The following is a 13,654-nucleotide window of genomic DNA, read 5'->3' as shown; positions in this document are numbered from 1 at the left end:
TCAATTTCTTCCTCCACAGTGTTAAGAATAGCCAGTCTATGTCTTCTTTTCCGATGATAAAGCATCACTTCCTCAACCGAAGCATGCGCTCTCGGGTAAAAGGATGAAGAAGAAAAGACTGTCATGTGAAGAACAGTAAGTGTAACTTTGCAGAAGATAATGATATAATCTTACAGTTTAAATAATGTGATAGGCAATTTTAAATTAATTAATGCCAAAAATGAAAAATGTATAATAGATGAAATTCTTGTACACCTGCTATATATAAACAACAGAACATGGTCAAAGAATGACGACATAACAGATGTCACGCAGTTATTCACACGGACAACAAAACAGCTTGTGAACGTCGAAATCTACCGGGAAGCTTCGACACCTTTTACCTATGAGAGAAAAGTTAACAGTCAAATGCGACTCTAAGCTGAGATAGGTATTCGTCAAGTACGAGTCTAAGCTGAGATAGGTATTCGTGTGTCATATAGAGTAGGGAGTGAAAGGTTCTTACGTGATTGTGCCTATATACTAAAACGAACAAAACATCAGTTGCGGCGGTATGGGTAAACTTTCAAAGGGAAGCGAGTGGCAACCTGGCTGATAAATCCCTCAAGGATGGAGATGATCCATTTTTTCATATCAAGCCTTATGCCAAAGAACTCTACCAAGATTATCTAATACAAAAAGAAAGTTTAGGGATATAAAAGAGAAGATAAGTGTTGTAATTACTTGTACAAAGGACTTACCTGAACTATGATAGTTGCCATTATTGTAAAGATAAACATGTTGTCTTTAAGAACTTCTGTCAAGGTTTGTTCTCCACTTCTGATTTCAAACTCATTGAATACCTGCAGAAGATAGACATGATCAACTTATTCTCAGATGAGGGCTTAATAATTAAATGTGAGTGGGAGAAATCGACTATTACCAGGCAGAAGACCAAAGAATTGAAAATAAATGTGTTCTTCACTTTTTCAGCATCGCCGGTATGACCATGATCCAGCTTCAGTACACTATCAGAATGTATGAGCGCCAGCTGCACTAGGTAAATCACCTGGGGGAGGGAAACATTATTTAGAGGTCTAACAAGTTGCTGTTTTTATTTTTGCTAATCTAAATAGTTATGACTATTTGGTGTTTATTTACTCTCTGGAAACTATGAAATAAAAGACTTTCTGGGACATCAGTGACAAATCAAGACTTTTTAGGGGGACATACCTGTATCACCATCTTGAACCACATCGTCTTGGTAATGAGAGGGTCGCTACAAAAACACAAATGAAAAAAAAAAATATACAAGTTTAAGTATATTTCCAAGACGACTACTTATTAATCAATTATATAATATCCTTGATACTATTCAGATTTTATCTATACCTTTCACCAACTGGTGGCTTTCCCATTAGCTTGCGAGCTGACGGTCCGTAAGCCAACGCTAGTGCTCCAAAGATGTCAGCAATAAGATTAAGCAACAAAAGCTGCATCAGGGACAAATGTTTCAGTCATGGAAATACAGGATTACAAGAAGATGATGTAACAAAGAGATAATATTTCGAACCTGCACGGCATTAAGTGGAAATGCATCATAAAATACAACCTCGATCACACATATAGCCACGGCTAAGACACTCACAGTGACCCTGAATATGACATATCTCTGGATATTAGTGTATAGATATCGACACCATCGGATAACCTGCATTGTCCAAACAAACCTTGTTTAAATGAAATCTCACTGCCAAAAAAGTCAATGTTTGCTCTCTCTGTTGCATGGCATTCTATAAACCGAGTTCGTCAATTTCAGCCATGCATATCATATATCTAACCTTGACAATCGTATCAAAATTGTCATCCAATATAATAATATCAGAATTCTCTTTTGCTACTGCTGTCCCTCCAATTCCCATTGCAAGGCTAACATGCGCCTGTGCAAAACATAATCGCGGATTATTGTAGACTTGTAATGATTATGAATATGCCTTTCAGCGTTTAGAAAAATATATGATGTGAGAATAATGACACACCGCGCGTAGTGTCATTGTATCATGTATTCCCATCCCAGTGGCTGCAACTACATGCCCACTTCTCCTCAGCGCTTCGACAAACAAAAGACTGTCCTTAGGAGAGGCTTGAGCCAAAACCTTCACATAGAGTACTTGCTGTGAATTTTTGTCTCAGTCAAGTTCTTGACCATAAACAAATAGGTGAACAAGCCAGTCCCATGATTTTACTTGTCAATATATCATAACGTGCACGATAGTTTTGTATATTAAAGCATAAATGTTGAAGAATGGATTCATACTAAGATCTTTGGGGCCTTCTCCTCTCTGTCTAGATCGTAAAGAACACGAAATTGAGCTCCTGTCGTTATAACATCAGGGTCATCTGAATTCTCCAGTATCCCACAATCAGTTGCTATTGCTTGAGCAGTCGAAACATCATCCTCAGTCACCATGCGAACCTGACAGTCAACATCTTTCATCACATAACTACGCCACAACTTATTTAGAGAGAAGAAAAATCCACTACTAATATAAGTTGATAAGACTTCAAATGTCATGTAAGAAAAGTTGGTGCTGCCATAAAATTACTCAATGGCAGGTCGACTAAACTAGGCCAATCATGTCACCGCATATTATAAAGTACTTAATGGTAGGTTGGTGCTCTATACAATTTATAGTAGAGGTAACAATTAATGGTAGAGATAACAACAATTCAGGACGAGAGGAATGGTAAAACAGGCACCTTGACACCTCCCGAATTGCACAACTTGACCGCATTCTTTGTGTCTGGCCGGCAAGGATCCTGCAAGTTGTTCAATACATTGGCTTTGAATCAAGTGGAATCAGGTACCAATTATCATTGAGAGAAACTTAAGTTTCGATATGGGTGCTGGAGATGTTACCTGTATACCAATAATAGCCAACAAAACAAGGTCTTGAGGTAGTGTAGAAAGTTCCTCATCAGTCGTTGGAAGAGTCCCCAGCTCATAGGATTGATAAGCAAGTGCAGCACAACGCATTCCTCTCATACTCATGTCTTTTATTATTCTTTCCATCTCCTAAAGAGAGAATGGATTCTTATAAATAAAGTAAGAATCAAAACAAGAATAATAGTATATTCGTGAATTAGTAATCCTCATTAACAATCTACCTGTTTCTGTTCATCAATAGCTATGCGTTTGTTGTCCTTGTCCATATACCATTTGCATGAATTAAGAATAACTTTTGCAGACCCTTTCCAATGAACGTGGTTTCTTGTACCAATCTATAAAAGAATAATAGGAGAAAAACAACTGTATAAGAATCAAACATAGCACAACTATATATGAAACCAGGGATATATAGATATGTATATCGATATTTGATGCCAAGCAAAACAAAGAAAAGGTTATGTAACCTGTAATGCCACGCCTCCATATTTCTTTTTTGGATTGAAAGGTATAACATGAAGGACTGGTGATCCTGACCTAGCCTCATCAAACTTCATTCCCAACTACAAAACACGACGAAGTCATTAGTTATGAACTTAACAGCTACAACAAGTAGTAATGTAAGCTTAGAAGGAAACAAAACCTTATTCCCCCAGCTAAGAATGGCTTGTTCTGTTGGTGATCCATACACCTCTGGTTCAGTGACTCCCTATAATTTATTATGAGCTTAATAATAATAATGCTTATCAAATTATCTCCAGCTGAACACTGTGATCTAGGATAAAATTACCGTTTCAAAAACAACACTGCCATTTGTGTTCCGGGCGATGCCTTCTATTATTAGTTCTTTGAGAATCGACGGCAGCTGTGAAACATCACCCATATCTTGCATTCTTATCCCTCCAGCCCAGACATCAACCACCAACATCTGCTTAGCAGTAAATAAATACTTACATGGGTACTTAGAATTAAAAGAGGAAGCAGGAAAGAGCTAATTGCATAAAAACGAGAACACTTGCCTTATTCTTAGTTAAGATTCCAGTTTTATGACACAATATAGTTGTAACATATCCCATTCTTTCACATGCATAGAGATTTTGAACCTGAAAGACATTTACGGAAAGTTTAGCACATGTTGATGCTCTAACGGCCTTGGAGACTTTGTAATATAAAGGTAGAGTACCAAAGCCTTGTCTGTAATCATTTCCCCCGTAGTATATGCAAGACTGGTGTAGCGAGGAAAATGATTAGATGAGAAACAAGAAGATGTTACTGTCATAACAAAACTAGAAGCATGTATACTTAAGGATATGTTTTTCTGGAATGGTATGCATCCTATTTAAGCAAATTTTGAAAAGGAAAGAAGACTTACTTCAAAAGAACAGCGACATAAAGTCCAACAGGCACTGTCACTAGTATTGTCGCGATCTGCAAAAGTAATGTTTTTGGCGACAAGGTTACACAGAATTACCACTAATTTAGCTCTATAGCCACCAAGGTAAAGTTCAGAAGCACCATACCCCAAAACTCAGGGATTTGATCACAAAGTCCATTGCTTCATCGAAACTGGTATTACCAGGCATATATAATGGAGTTCCATCTGACTTTTTGGTCCGACCAAAAAAGTATCTGGAATCAAAAGGTTCGTTAGGTCCCCACTATCGCCAGGATGGAGCTATAGAACTGAAAGCCGAATTAAACGCGGTGGGTACATTGGAAAAAAAAAAGACAGACTTACCGGCATAACTGAACAATACAGGCAACTGAAGCGAGCAAAATGACTAACAAGCTAGCAGAAATAGCAAGCCATTTCAGGTATACCTAGTAGAAAACATAAAAGGTGGTAAATGCGCAAACTATAGAAGGAATTAGTAATCAATGAAACATACCTGAAAGGGCTTTTCTTCATCAGTCTCATGTTGTTTCTCCATCTTTTTCCCCCATTCAGTGTTTATTCCAACACTCGTAACCTTAAAGTACATGGGGGAAAGAATAAAGTGACTTAGAAGATCAAGAACCTTGTAAAGAGAAAGCAATCACGTAGTGGATGTAAAAGTTCAGGGTTAAAATTATGTTTTCGCCGTAATTCCACAAAAGACAATTTATTTACTGATAGACAACATTGATGCAAAGAAAGAGAAGCTGTTTGCAGAAACACGTAAAAGCTTCTAGTGCAGTATTCTTTTATTGAAGAGAATATTATAGTTAAAGTCTCATCCATGTCAATGTGACTTATCAGGTATAATATCTATGAGAAGGATGATCAAGCATATAACAAAACTAGATAACCAGTCTTCAGTCTTGAGAGCTTACCAGCATTGTACCTATGCCCTCTATCACTTTTGAACCAGATAACAGAAATGGATCCTTTAGAATATCTTTTTGAACCTGGAAGAGGGTGATTAGAAAATAGAGGAGAGAGGTAATAATTTAGCGCATTAACACAGTACAACATACAATCAAGTGTGAGCCAGTTAATTCTTGCTCGTCAATCTTCAATGAGTTTGCAACAAACAGGATACCATCTGCAGGTACCTGCAGCATTTGTCATTATTTAAAAAAAAACTGAAGTGTGAAGCTCAAGAAAAAGCCAAACAATTTGATTACCTGAAAACCATTCTTGAGGGGTACAATATCGCCGACGACAATATCAGAAGAAGAAACCGTGAATCTTCTGCCACCTCTAATAACCTGCAACCAGAAACGTTCAGCACATATTGTGGGCAACACGAAACAAAGAGAAAAATGACACTTTGAAAACCGTCAGAAAGAACACACATCTAGGGCTACGTTTCTGATCTCCTCACTAATTTTCTCAGACTGACGAGACTGCATGTACTCAGTGCTAGCTGCAAACAGAAGAGAAACAAAATAAACAAAGATTTTTTCAATATTCTAAGTTGGCTAGGCAACTCAAGAGCATCAAAAAGATAGTATTACAATACCTGTGACAATGATGTAAGGGACAATGGCCAAAATGGTACAAGCTTCTACATACCAACTACCGTGGATAGCCTGCAGGTATCATGAGAGTGTGATATAGAGAAGATTTAGAAGAGACCAAATCTATATAAAAAAAAATTATCCTTGCAAAAAAGCAACACCTAAAGAGAACCACGTGATAATGGGTGGCAAAACTAAATAAAAAATGCAGCATCTACACAAAGTAATACTCCCTCTGTTCAAAAAAAAAATATATATATATTTTTGAAGTTTTTGTGCACAACTATTAAAGCATTTATCTTTTATTTTAAAAATAACGTTAAAATATACATTAAAAATTATTTAGTCAAATATAAAATATTATTGGTTACACATCAACTATTTTGAAACATCCAAAATTTCCTAAAACATAGATTATTTTGAAACGGAGAGAATATCTTTATTTAGGGGATCCAGTTGTTTCGAATCAGGAGACAACCAATGAGACAGTATTGCATCTCTTATATACTAAAGCACAAGTCACCAGACGAATATGGAAATTAATTTAAATTTAAAAAAAATAAAAATGCAAATCCATTATATACTAAAGCACAAGTCACCAGACGAATCAGATACTGCCATATGGAAATTAATTTAAATTTAAAATAAAAATAAAAATGCAAAAAAAAATTGAAATTAAACGTTTAAAGCAAATAACGTATCCTTTATCAACTGCTTCTATTAATTTCTTTTCTTTACAAAATAAAATCCCTAATACCACACTACACCCATTATCTCCCTCTGAAACCCACTCACGTTGCCATATTTTAAATTCATCTCTTCCTCATTTAGAAATTGTAAGTTATTTTTTTCTTTTGCAACAACTCCATTGATTCTCTTTGAATTTTCAATTTCTAACCTTATTGATCTAAAGCTTCTAATGATCGTACTACAATTTTAGATGCAGATCAAAATAGTTTCTCATCAAGTAGTGGCACAACAATAGTCTTCAAATATATACTTTTTCAACTAAATGAGCAGAAGAAAAACAATACATGCTATGGATTGATAGGTGGATCCTACTGCAAAATTGGAGGATGAAGATTAAAGTTCAGGTTTGTGAAACTAAAAACACACACAAACTCTTCATTCTCAAATAATTTTTTTTTCATGAATTTTTGTACTCTGTTGATCGATTTATAAGTTTTCCCTCTTTAGATACTGGAAAAAGCTACGTACATACTCCATAGTGAAAAAGGTAAAGATAAACGAGATATGTAAATATCATTTCTAAATGGAAAATCAAATTTTGATTTCCTGAACTGTTATTGTAGTGATAGTTTTTTTTTTGAAACTATTGTCATAGCGATAGTTCAGAAAAGGAGAATTACAAAAATGTAAAATGTGGAGATGATTAAAAGACAACAAATAGACCCAAGAAACGATGGTAGAGAAAACGAAAACAAGATATGCCTACTCTCTAGATCAAGATCTCACCTGGTCAGGTTTGTTTTTTTATACTTTATTTTATCTGTTTCTAATCTCATAGAAGTTTGGTGATAGTTTCCATGTTCTTAATGCAAGGATAGTTTAAGAAAAGAAAACCTAATAAAATACTAGGAAAACAGTACTACAAAACAAAAATAAATATAAAAGAAAAAGAATACAAATATATTAACGTTAATTATTTACAAAATATATGCTTTTTCTCGATTTGATATTTCATATGTAATGTTTTTTTGATAAGTAAATTATTATATAATGTTCATCTTCTTTTTTTTTGGCAACTATCATATAATGTTCATCTTGTGTCCATATTGGACTGTTTTATAATATTAAAAAATAATTTTGTTTTTAAGTTCACCAATAAATATAACTCTATAAGTAATATTTATTTCCACCGTAAATTTCATAACCCTACAAAAAAATTCCATTGTAAATTACAAAAAAAAATGTATGGAGTTATAAAAATAAATGCCCGGGAGAAAATACTAGTAAGTAAATGAATTGCAGTCAGAGCAAGCAGATAATCTTAATGTCAAGCATAAGAAGAAAGGTGATTTAGATCATGAAACTCACCTTTCCTTTTATTCGTAGCAGCAAATTTAAAACAGTAGCAAGCAGTATAGCCATATAAGGGGGAAACTGGGTAGCTTTCCAGATGAAGCTCTGCGACGACCACAACAACAACAACAATTAACAAACAGGTTGTCATTTCAAAGTGAAAAGATTCTTGTTATGTAATAATTGCTGCGTATACCCAGAAAGTGTGCCCCTTTTTGGAAGGGTATATAAGCCTTAGATTGTATATGAACTCAGTATAAAGAAACTCTTCTTTATTATCTTAAGAAACTTCTCAAAACTTAAGTGCACAATATCAATCTCTAAAACTCTCTTATTATGCAACACTCTTGCATATACTTTATATAGAGATTAATGTTTCCATATTTCCTAAACTCTTAGGAAGTAACTTTCCTAATTACATTAGGATTGCTTTAACTTCTTCTCTAAGTTAACTTCATGTTTATCTCTAACATTCTCCCCTTTAAACTTGAAGTTAGCTTCTTCAACATCTTGAACTCCCACAAGATCTTTCATTTCCTTAAACTTGATTCTTCCTAATGCTTTAGTTAGAATATCTGCTTTTTGTTCAGCTCCTGGTATATGTTGGACGTCGACAAGCTCGTTCTCAATGCACTCTCGGATAAAGTGATATCGTTTGTGTATATGCTTGCTGCGACCATGGAAGACCGGGTTCTTTGTGAGTGCTATAGCTGATTTGTTGTCAAGCCATATTACCACCTTCTCATTCGTTTCTTCAAGAACTTCTTCTAGGAGTTCTTGAAGCCATATGGCTTGTTTGGCAGCCTCGGTTGCAGCCATAAACTCAGCCTCACATGATGACAGAGCTACAGTCTCTTGCTTTTGAGAACACCAAGTGATTGGACAATCATTCAGGTAGAATATGTGACCTGTGGTGCTTCTTCCGTCATCTTCGTCGATGTTGTGGCTTGAATCACTGAATCCCTTGAGTACAATCACGCTTGATCGCTTATACACGAGGCCTAACGAAGTCGTCCCTTTTAGATATCTCAAAACGGCTTTTAATGCTGTGCCATGTGATGCTTTAGGATCGTGCATGTATCTGCTGAGAAGTCCTACACTGAATGCTAGGTCCGGGCGAGTGTGGAGTAGGTAGCGCAAGCACCCAATCTTACGTCTAAAATCTTTATCGTCGATGCTCTCTTCATCTGCCGCCTTTGATACCTTCAGACCGAACTCCATAGGAGTGTGTGTGGCATTACACTCAGCCATACCTGCTTCACTTAGGATCTTGTTTGCATATCTTCGCTGATTCAATGTGATCCTCCCTTTTTCTTGATACACTTCAATACCTAGGTAGTAGCTCAATAGCCCGAGATCACTCATCTCAAAGTTACTTGACATCTCCTTTTTAAACTCGTATATTAGGCCCTGATCAGAACCAGTTATCAGAAGATCGTCAACATATACGGCCACGAGAAGACAATGATTTCCCTCTTGCTTGCGGTACAATGCAGGTTCTTTCGAACATCTCGTAAACTTCAGCTCTCCAAGAACTTTGTTGAGCTTCGCGTTCCATGCCCTCGGGGCTTGTCTCAGACCATACAAGGCTTTATTAAGTTTATATACCTTATATTCTTCTCCTTCTACCTCAAAGCCCTCAGGTTGCTTGACATATACCTCCTCTTTTAATTCTCCATGGAGGAACGCGGTCTTGACATCTAAGTGATGGATTTCCCATCCTTTTGATGCAGCTAGAGCAATAATGAACCTAACAGTTTCAATGCGCGCAACTGGTGCAAATACTTCATCGAAGTCAATACCATGACGTTGAATATATCCTTTTGCTACTAGTCTTGATTTATGTTTGTTGATACTCCCGTCTGCGTTTCGTTTGATCTTGAAAATCCATTTTAAACCAATTGGTTTGGCTCCTGGAGGAAGATCAACGAGATCCCATGTCTTGTTCTTCACAATCGATTTGATCTCTTCTTCACAGGCATCGCGCCATACCTTCTCTTCCATTGCGCTTTCGAAATCCCACGGTTCTTCGTTCAACAGAAGTAAGAGACGCTCTCCTTCCTCTTCTGCAAGAAGGATATAATCATCGAGATAAGCAGGCATTTTACTGGTTCTGTTTGACCTTCGAGGTTGGTAATGCTCTGTTTCTTCATCGGTTTCCTCTTGAGAGTTGTGTTTATCTTCCTCGACTCCATCTTCGTGTACAACACTGCTGCTAGGTAACACGTTGCTTGATTCTTCAAGTCCTTGATTCCCATACTCTCCAAACGTAACTGTAAGTGTTCCTGTGTTCTTGGCTTCTTCACTACCAGTTCTGTTCCATTCCCATGTTTTATTTTCTTCAAATACTACATCTCTGCTCACGTATATTCGTTGCTGTGTAGGATCAAATAGCCTATATGCTTTAGAGCCGGGCTCGGTACCGAGGTGTACTAAAGTACGAGACCTGCTATCCAGTTTTCTCAAGCTCTTTGACTCTATTTTAGCATGCGCAATGCATCCAAACACTCGTATATGTTGGATATTAGGTTTTCTGCATTTGAACGCTTCATACGGGGTTTGACTGCTCAATGTTTTTGTCGCTAATCGGTTTATGAGATAGGTTGAGTGTCTTACCGCTTCTCCCCATAGGTAATTTGGCACTTGCATGTGGGTTAAGATGCTCCTTGTCATCTCCAACAAGGTTCGGTTACGTCTCTCTACTACTCCGTTCTGTTGTGGCGTGTATGGGGCGGTTAGGTGTCTTTGTATACCTGATACTTCACAGAAATCTTGAAACTCTGAGCTTGTGAACTCTCCCCCTCTATCTGTTCTCAATGTCTTAATGGTTGCACCGGTATCTTGTTCCACAATCTTCTTAAACCGTACAAATTTTTCGAAAGCTTCTCCCTTTTCTTTCAAGAGAATAGACCACATATAACGCGAGTGATCGTCTATAAGCACGAATATATATCTGCTTCTTCCTGCAGTGGGTGGTGTTATGATTTGCTTAAAACCTTCGTATCATGGTTGACTTCGAGAAAAAACGATGAAAATTCTATAGTCGACGAACTTATCAAGAGAATAGTACTCGCTGGATCCAGACACTGTGTTGAAAGAATTACACTTAAATGATATTGGATTTACATCGGTGGAAATCGAAAACAATCGAAGAGCAAGATTATAGAAATGAAAGAATGTATTTAAGATATAAGATACAAGAAAGATATAGAAAGAGAGGTGAAATTATTGTTCAGACAATGGATTATGAAGAAGAGACATGAGAGAGAGAGAAAAAGAGAGATAATTTGGGCAGAAGTTTGGGCAGAGACATTAGTGGGATATTGAAAGAACTACAGTGTAAAAGATAGTGATGGGGTATTTTCTTAATTTTGGATTATTGTGTGTATACACAGCCTAAATTCTCATTAAACTATCTATTTACATGGCCGGTCATAATTACCAATACTACCGACAAATCATAATTACCACTGGTACCGGTCATTACTGCCATTTAACACGTTTGTAATGAATAGAAGAAAACCACAATGATTTTGGTAGATGTTGGAATTGGATCCACAGCCTTGAACCACATATTGTCGAATTATTTATGCACTCGAATAAATCAATGGGCCACAAGCTCTTGGATCATGAGGCGTGTTTACCTAACGGCCACCACTAATAATTTAGTGTGTCAAATTATCGATTGGCTCTGATACCAAATATAAGCCTTAGATTGTATATGAACTCAGTATAAAGAAACTCTTCTTTATTATCTTAAGAAACTTCTCAAAACTTAAGTGCACAATATCAATCTCTAAAACTCTCTTATTATGCAACACTCTTGCATATACTTTATATAGAGATTAATGTTTCCATATTTCCTAAACTCTTAGGAAGTAACTTTCCTAATTACATTAGGATTGCTTTAACTTCTTCTCTAAGTTAACTTCATGTTTATCTCTAACAGGGTATGTGTTTGACCCAAATGCCTGCGTACGTTGCTGTATCTCATCGTCTATGCCTCTTTCAAGGTCAGTCTTCAGCAGAGTTGATAACCCTTCAACCTATTTGAAGAAATCATAAGCTAAGAAGCATAGAATTAACTGACACTAACGAAGAATTGAAAAAAAAAAAAGAAAAAAGAAAAAAAAAAAAAATTACCCCGTTATAGTGATTGAGAGCTTGAAGGTCACGTGCTCCGACCGCTTGGAGGAGTTTGTCCAGTTTAATCCCAAACCCGCCAGACGTTAAGGTTGCACGAACTGAATTTTGCGGATCGAGAAGAAAAAAATAGAGGAAGAAGAAGATGCAGGAAATTATATATAATATTAAACCAACAATTATCCCCCAATGATTATAAACAGTATGCCCATTAGGATTTCCGGTTTGGTTTTGTTTCGGTTAATTATTTCGGTTCCTTGTCGTTTGTTGTTGACCGGTTTAGGCCTACTGTTTTCACACAAATATGGTTTAAACCAAAAAAAAGCTTTTTTTTTTTTTTTCACCAAAAAGAAAACTAATAAACCAGTTTTGTTCAAAGCAGAAATTAACTAAACCAGAGAAACAAATTTTCGTCGACAGATGGATTCTGAAACCGGACTGGATGATTCATAGCTTATTCAGCTTATCAAAGATGGCAAATAATAGTTCAATATATATATATTATTTTGCAAAAATGATAGTCTGGTGTAAGAAACCCCAAGAAACAAATAATAGTCAAAAATTCAGAAATTAGGTACAAAAAACAAATATTTTTAGTGGTATACCGGTTCGATTTTGTTCAGCAGTTTTGGTGTTTTACGTTTTGGTATACACCGGTTTTCAGCATTAACTCAAACCGGATATAGCTCTGTGTCACACTGGAACTAGTTTAGAGCATGTTTATCCGGGGTATTTAGTGAGTTTCTTAGTGCGTGGACCCCCACAAAATCTTTAAGGATCGGTTACAAAAACTACTAATTAAAAATTGATTTTATTGAGTTTTTTACACTGTTCGCAGGTCCTGTTTTTTAACTTTTTTTTTGTTTTACAAAAAAAAACCTAAAACCCCCAAATCCCAATTAGGGATAAACATGCTATTAGGGATAAACATGCTCTCTCTCATCAAGAGAAGAGAAATAAAAAATTACCGGTTGCTGGTTGTGATTCTGGGCGATGATGCACTAAACGGGATGCCTCGAATTCGTTCTTCAACGTACCCTGAAACCGATCAAGATTTGAGCCATGGATGGATTCATTCTCGTGTAAAGAAGAAAATTTACTCACTCTCCATGAGTTCCGACCAGCTTCCAAGTCAAGCAGTGCGTTCTCAACTGCAGCTACAGATTCGCCGGTACTATCGCGAAGCTGTGAAACAACATCCTCTGGTGCGGACGCCGGATCTCCCCCGTGATCGACCTTCAGATCTTCCGACAAACACATTGACAAATCTGTCGCTCTCAGGCGGGAAGTCTACTTAAAAGAAAGCAAATTTTAAGGAGATTTTTTGTTCTGTGGGATATGGTTCACACTGCGGGCCCTGATAACAAGCTTTAGAAGCTTGAGCTTACGGCCCCCAAAAATAATAAGTATTTATCGGCCTTCAATTTACAATAGTCCGTACTAGCATATTGGTAGAGTGATGAGTTCAATTCCATTGCCATGCATATTTTTGAATTTTATAAACATATATATGAACGGCCCATAATTTTGTTCGGGCTTCTAATTTACGGGGGAGAGAGAGAGAGAGAGAGAGAGAGGGAGAGAGGGAGAGAGGGAGAG

General features: G+C 36.6%; 1 protein-coding gene across 3 annotated transcripts; it reads right to left on the bottom strand.

The window, feature by feature from the left end:
- Nucleotides 1-281: 281 nt before the first annotated feature.
- Nucleotides 282-13,632, bottom strand: LOC106328325 (calcium-transporting ATPase 8, plasma membrane-type-like). 3 transcript variants are annotated; one of them, XM_013766750.1, is made up of 33 exons: nt 13,160-13,632; nt 13,024-13,093; nt 12,056-12,156; nt 11,867-11,958; nt 8,109-8,139; nt 7,928-8,017; nt 5,872-5,941; nt 5,705-5,775; nt 5,534-5,617; nt 5,384-5,461; nt 5,240-5,314; nt 4,816-4,896; nt 4,665-4,747; nt 4,447-4,555; nt 4,299-4,354; nt 4,110-4,152; nt 3,946-4,029; nt 3,717-3,854; nt 3,570-3,635; nt 3,394-3,489; nt 3,148-3,261; nt 2,900-3,055; nt 2,740-2,799; nt 2,297-2,455; nt 2,019-2,135; nt 1,821-1,919; nt 1,553-1,690; nt 1,372-1,472; nt 1,213-1,258; nt 923-1,048; nt 741-842; nt 506-668; nt 298-383 (listed from the first exon to the last, which is right to left on the bottom strand). In XM_013766750.1, the coding sequence occupies exons 1-32, from the start codon at nt 13,313-13,315 to the stop codon at nt 540-542; spliced, it is 3,021 nt and encodes a 1,006-aa protein (XP_013622204.1). In that variant the 5' UTR covers nt 13,316-13,632; the 3' UTR covers nt 298-383; nt 506-539. The 3 variants fall into 3 exon arrangements, with proteins under 3 accessions (XP_013622203.1, XP_013622204.1, XP_013622205.1); XM_013766749.1 differs by having other exon boundaries at nt 282-383; nt 13,024-13,632; XM_013766751.1 differs by lacking the exons at nt 13,024-13,093; nt 13,160-13,632 and having other exon boundaries at nt 11,867-11,978; nt 12,056-12,341.
- Between the last annotated feature and the right edge of the window lie 22 nt (nt 13,633-13,654).

The sequence above is a fragment of the Brassica oleracea genome, chromosome C3, assembly GCF_000695525.1.
Source record: "Brassica oleracea var. oleracea cultivar TO1000 chromosome C3, BOL, whole genome shotgun sequence".
NCBI classification, from domain to species: Eukaryota; Viridiplantae; Streptophyta; class Magnoliopsida; order Brassicales; family Brassicaceae; genus Brassica; species Brassica oleracea.
The sequence above is the reverse complement of the archived record's forward strand: the minus strand, read 5'-3'. Positions and strand labels throughout refer to the sequence as shown.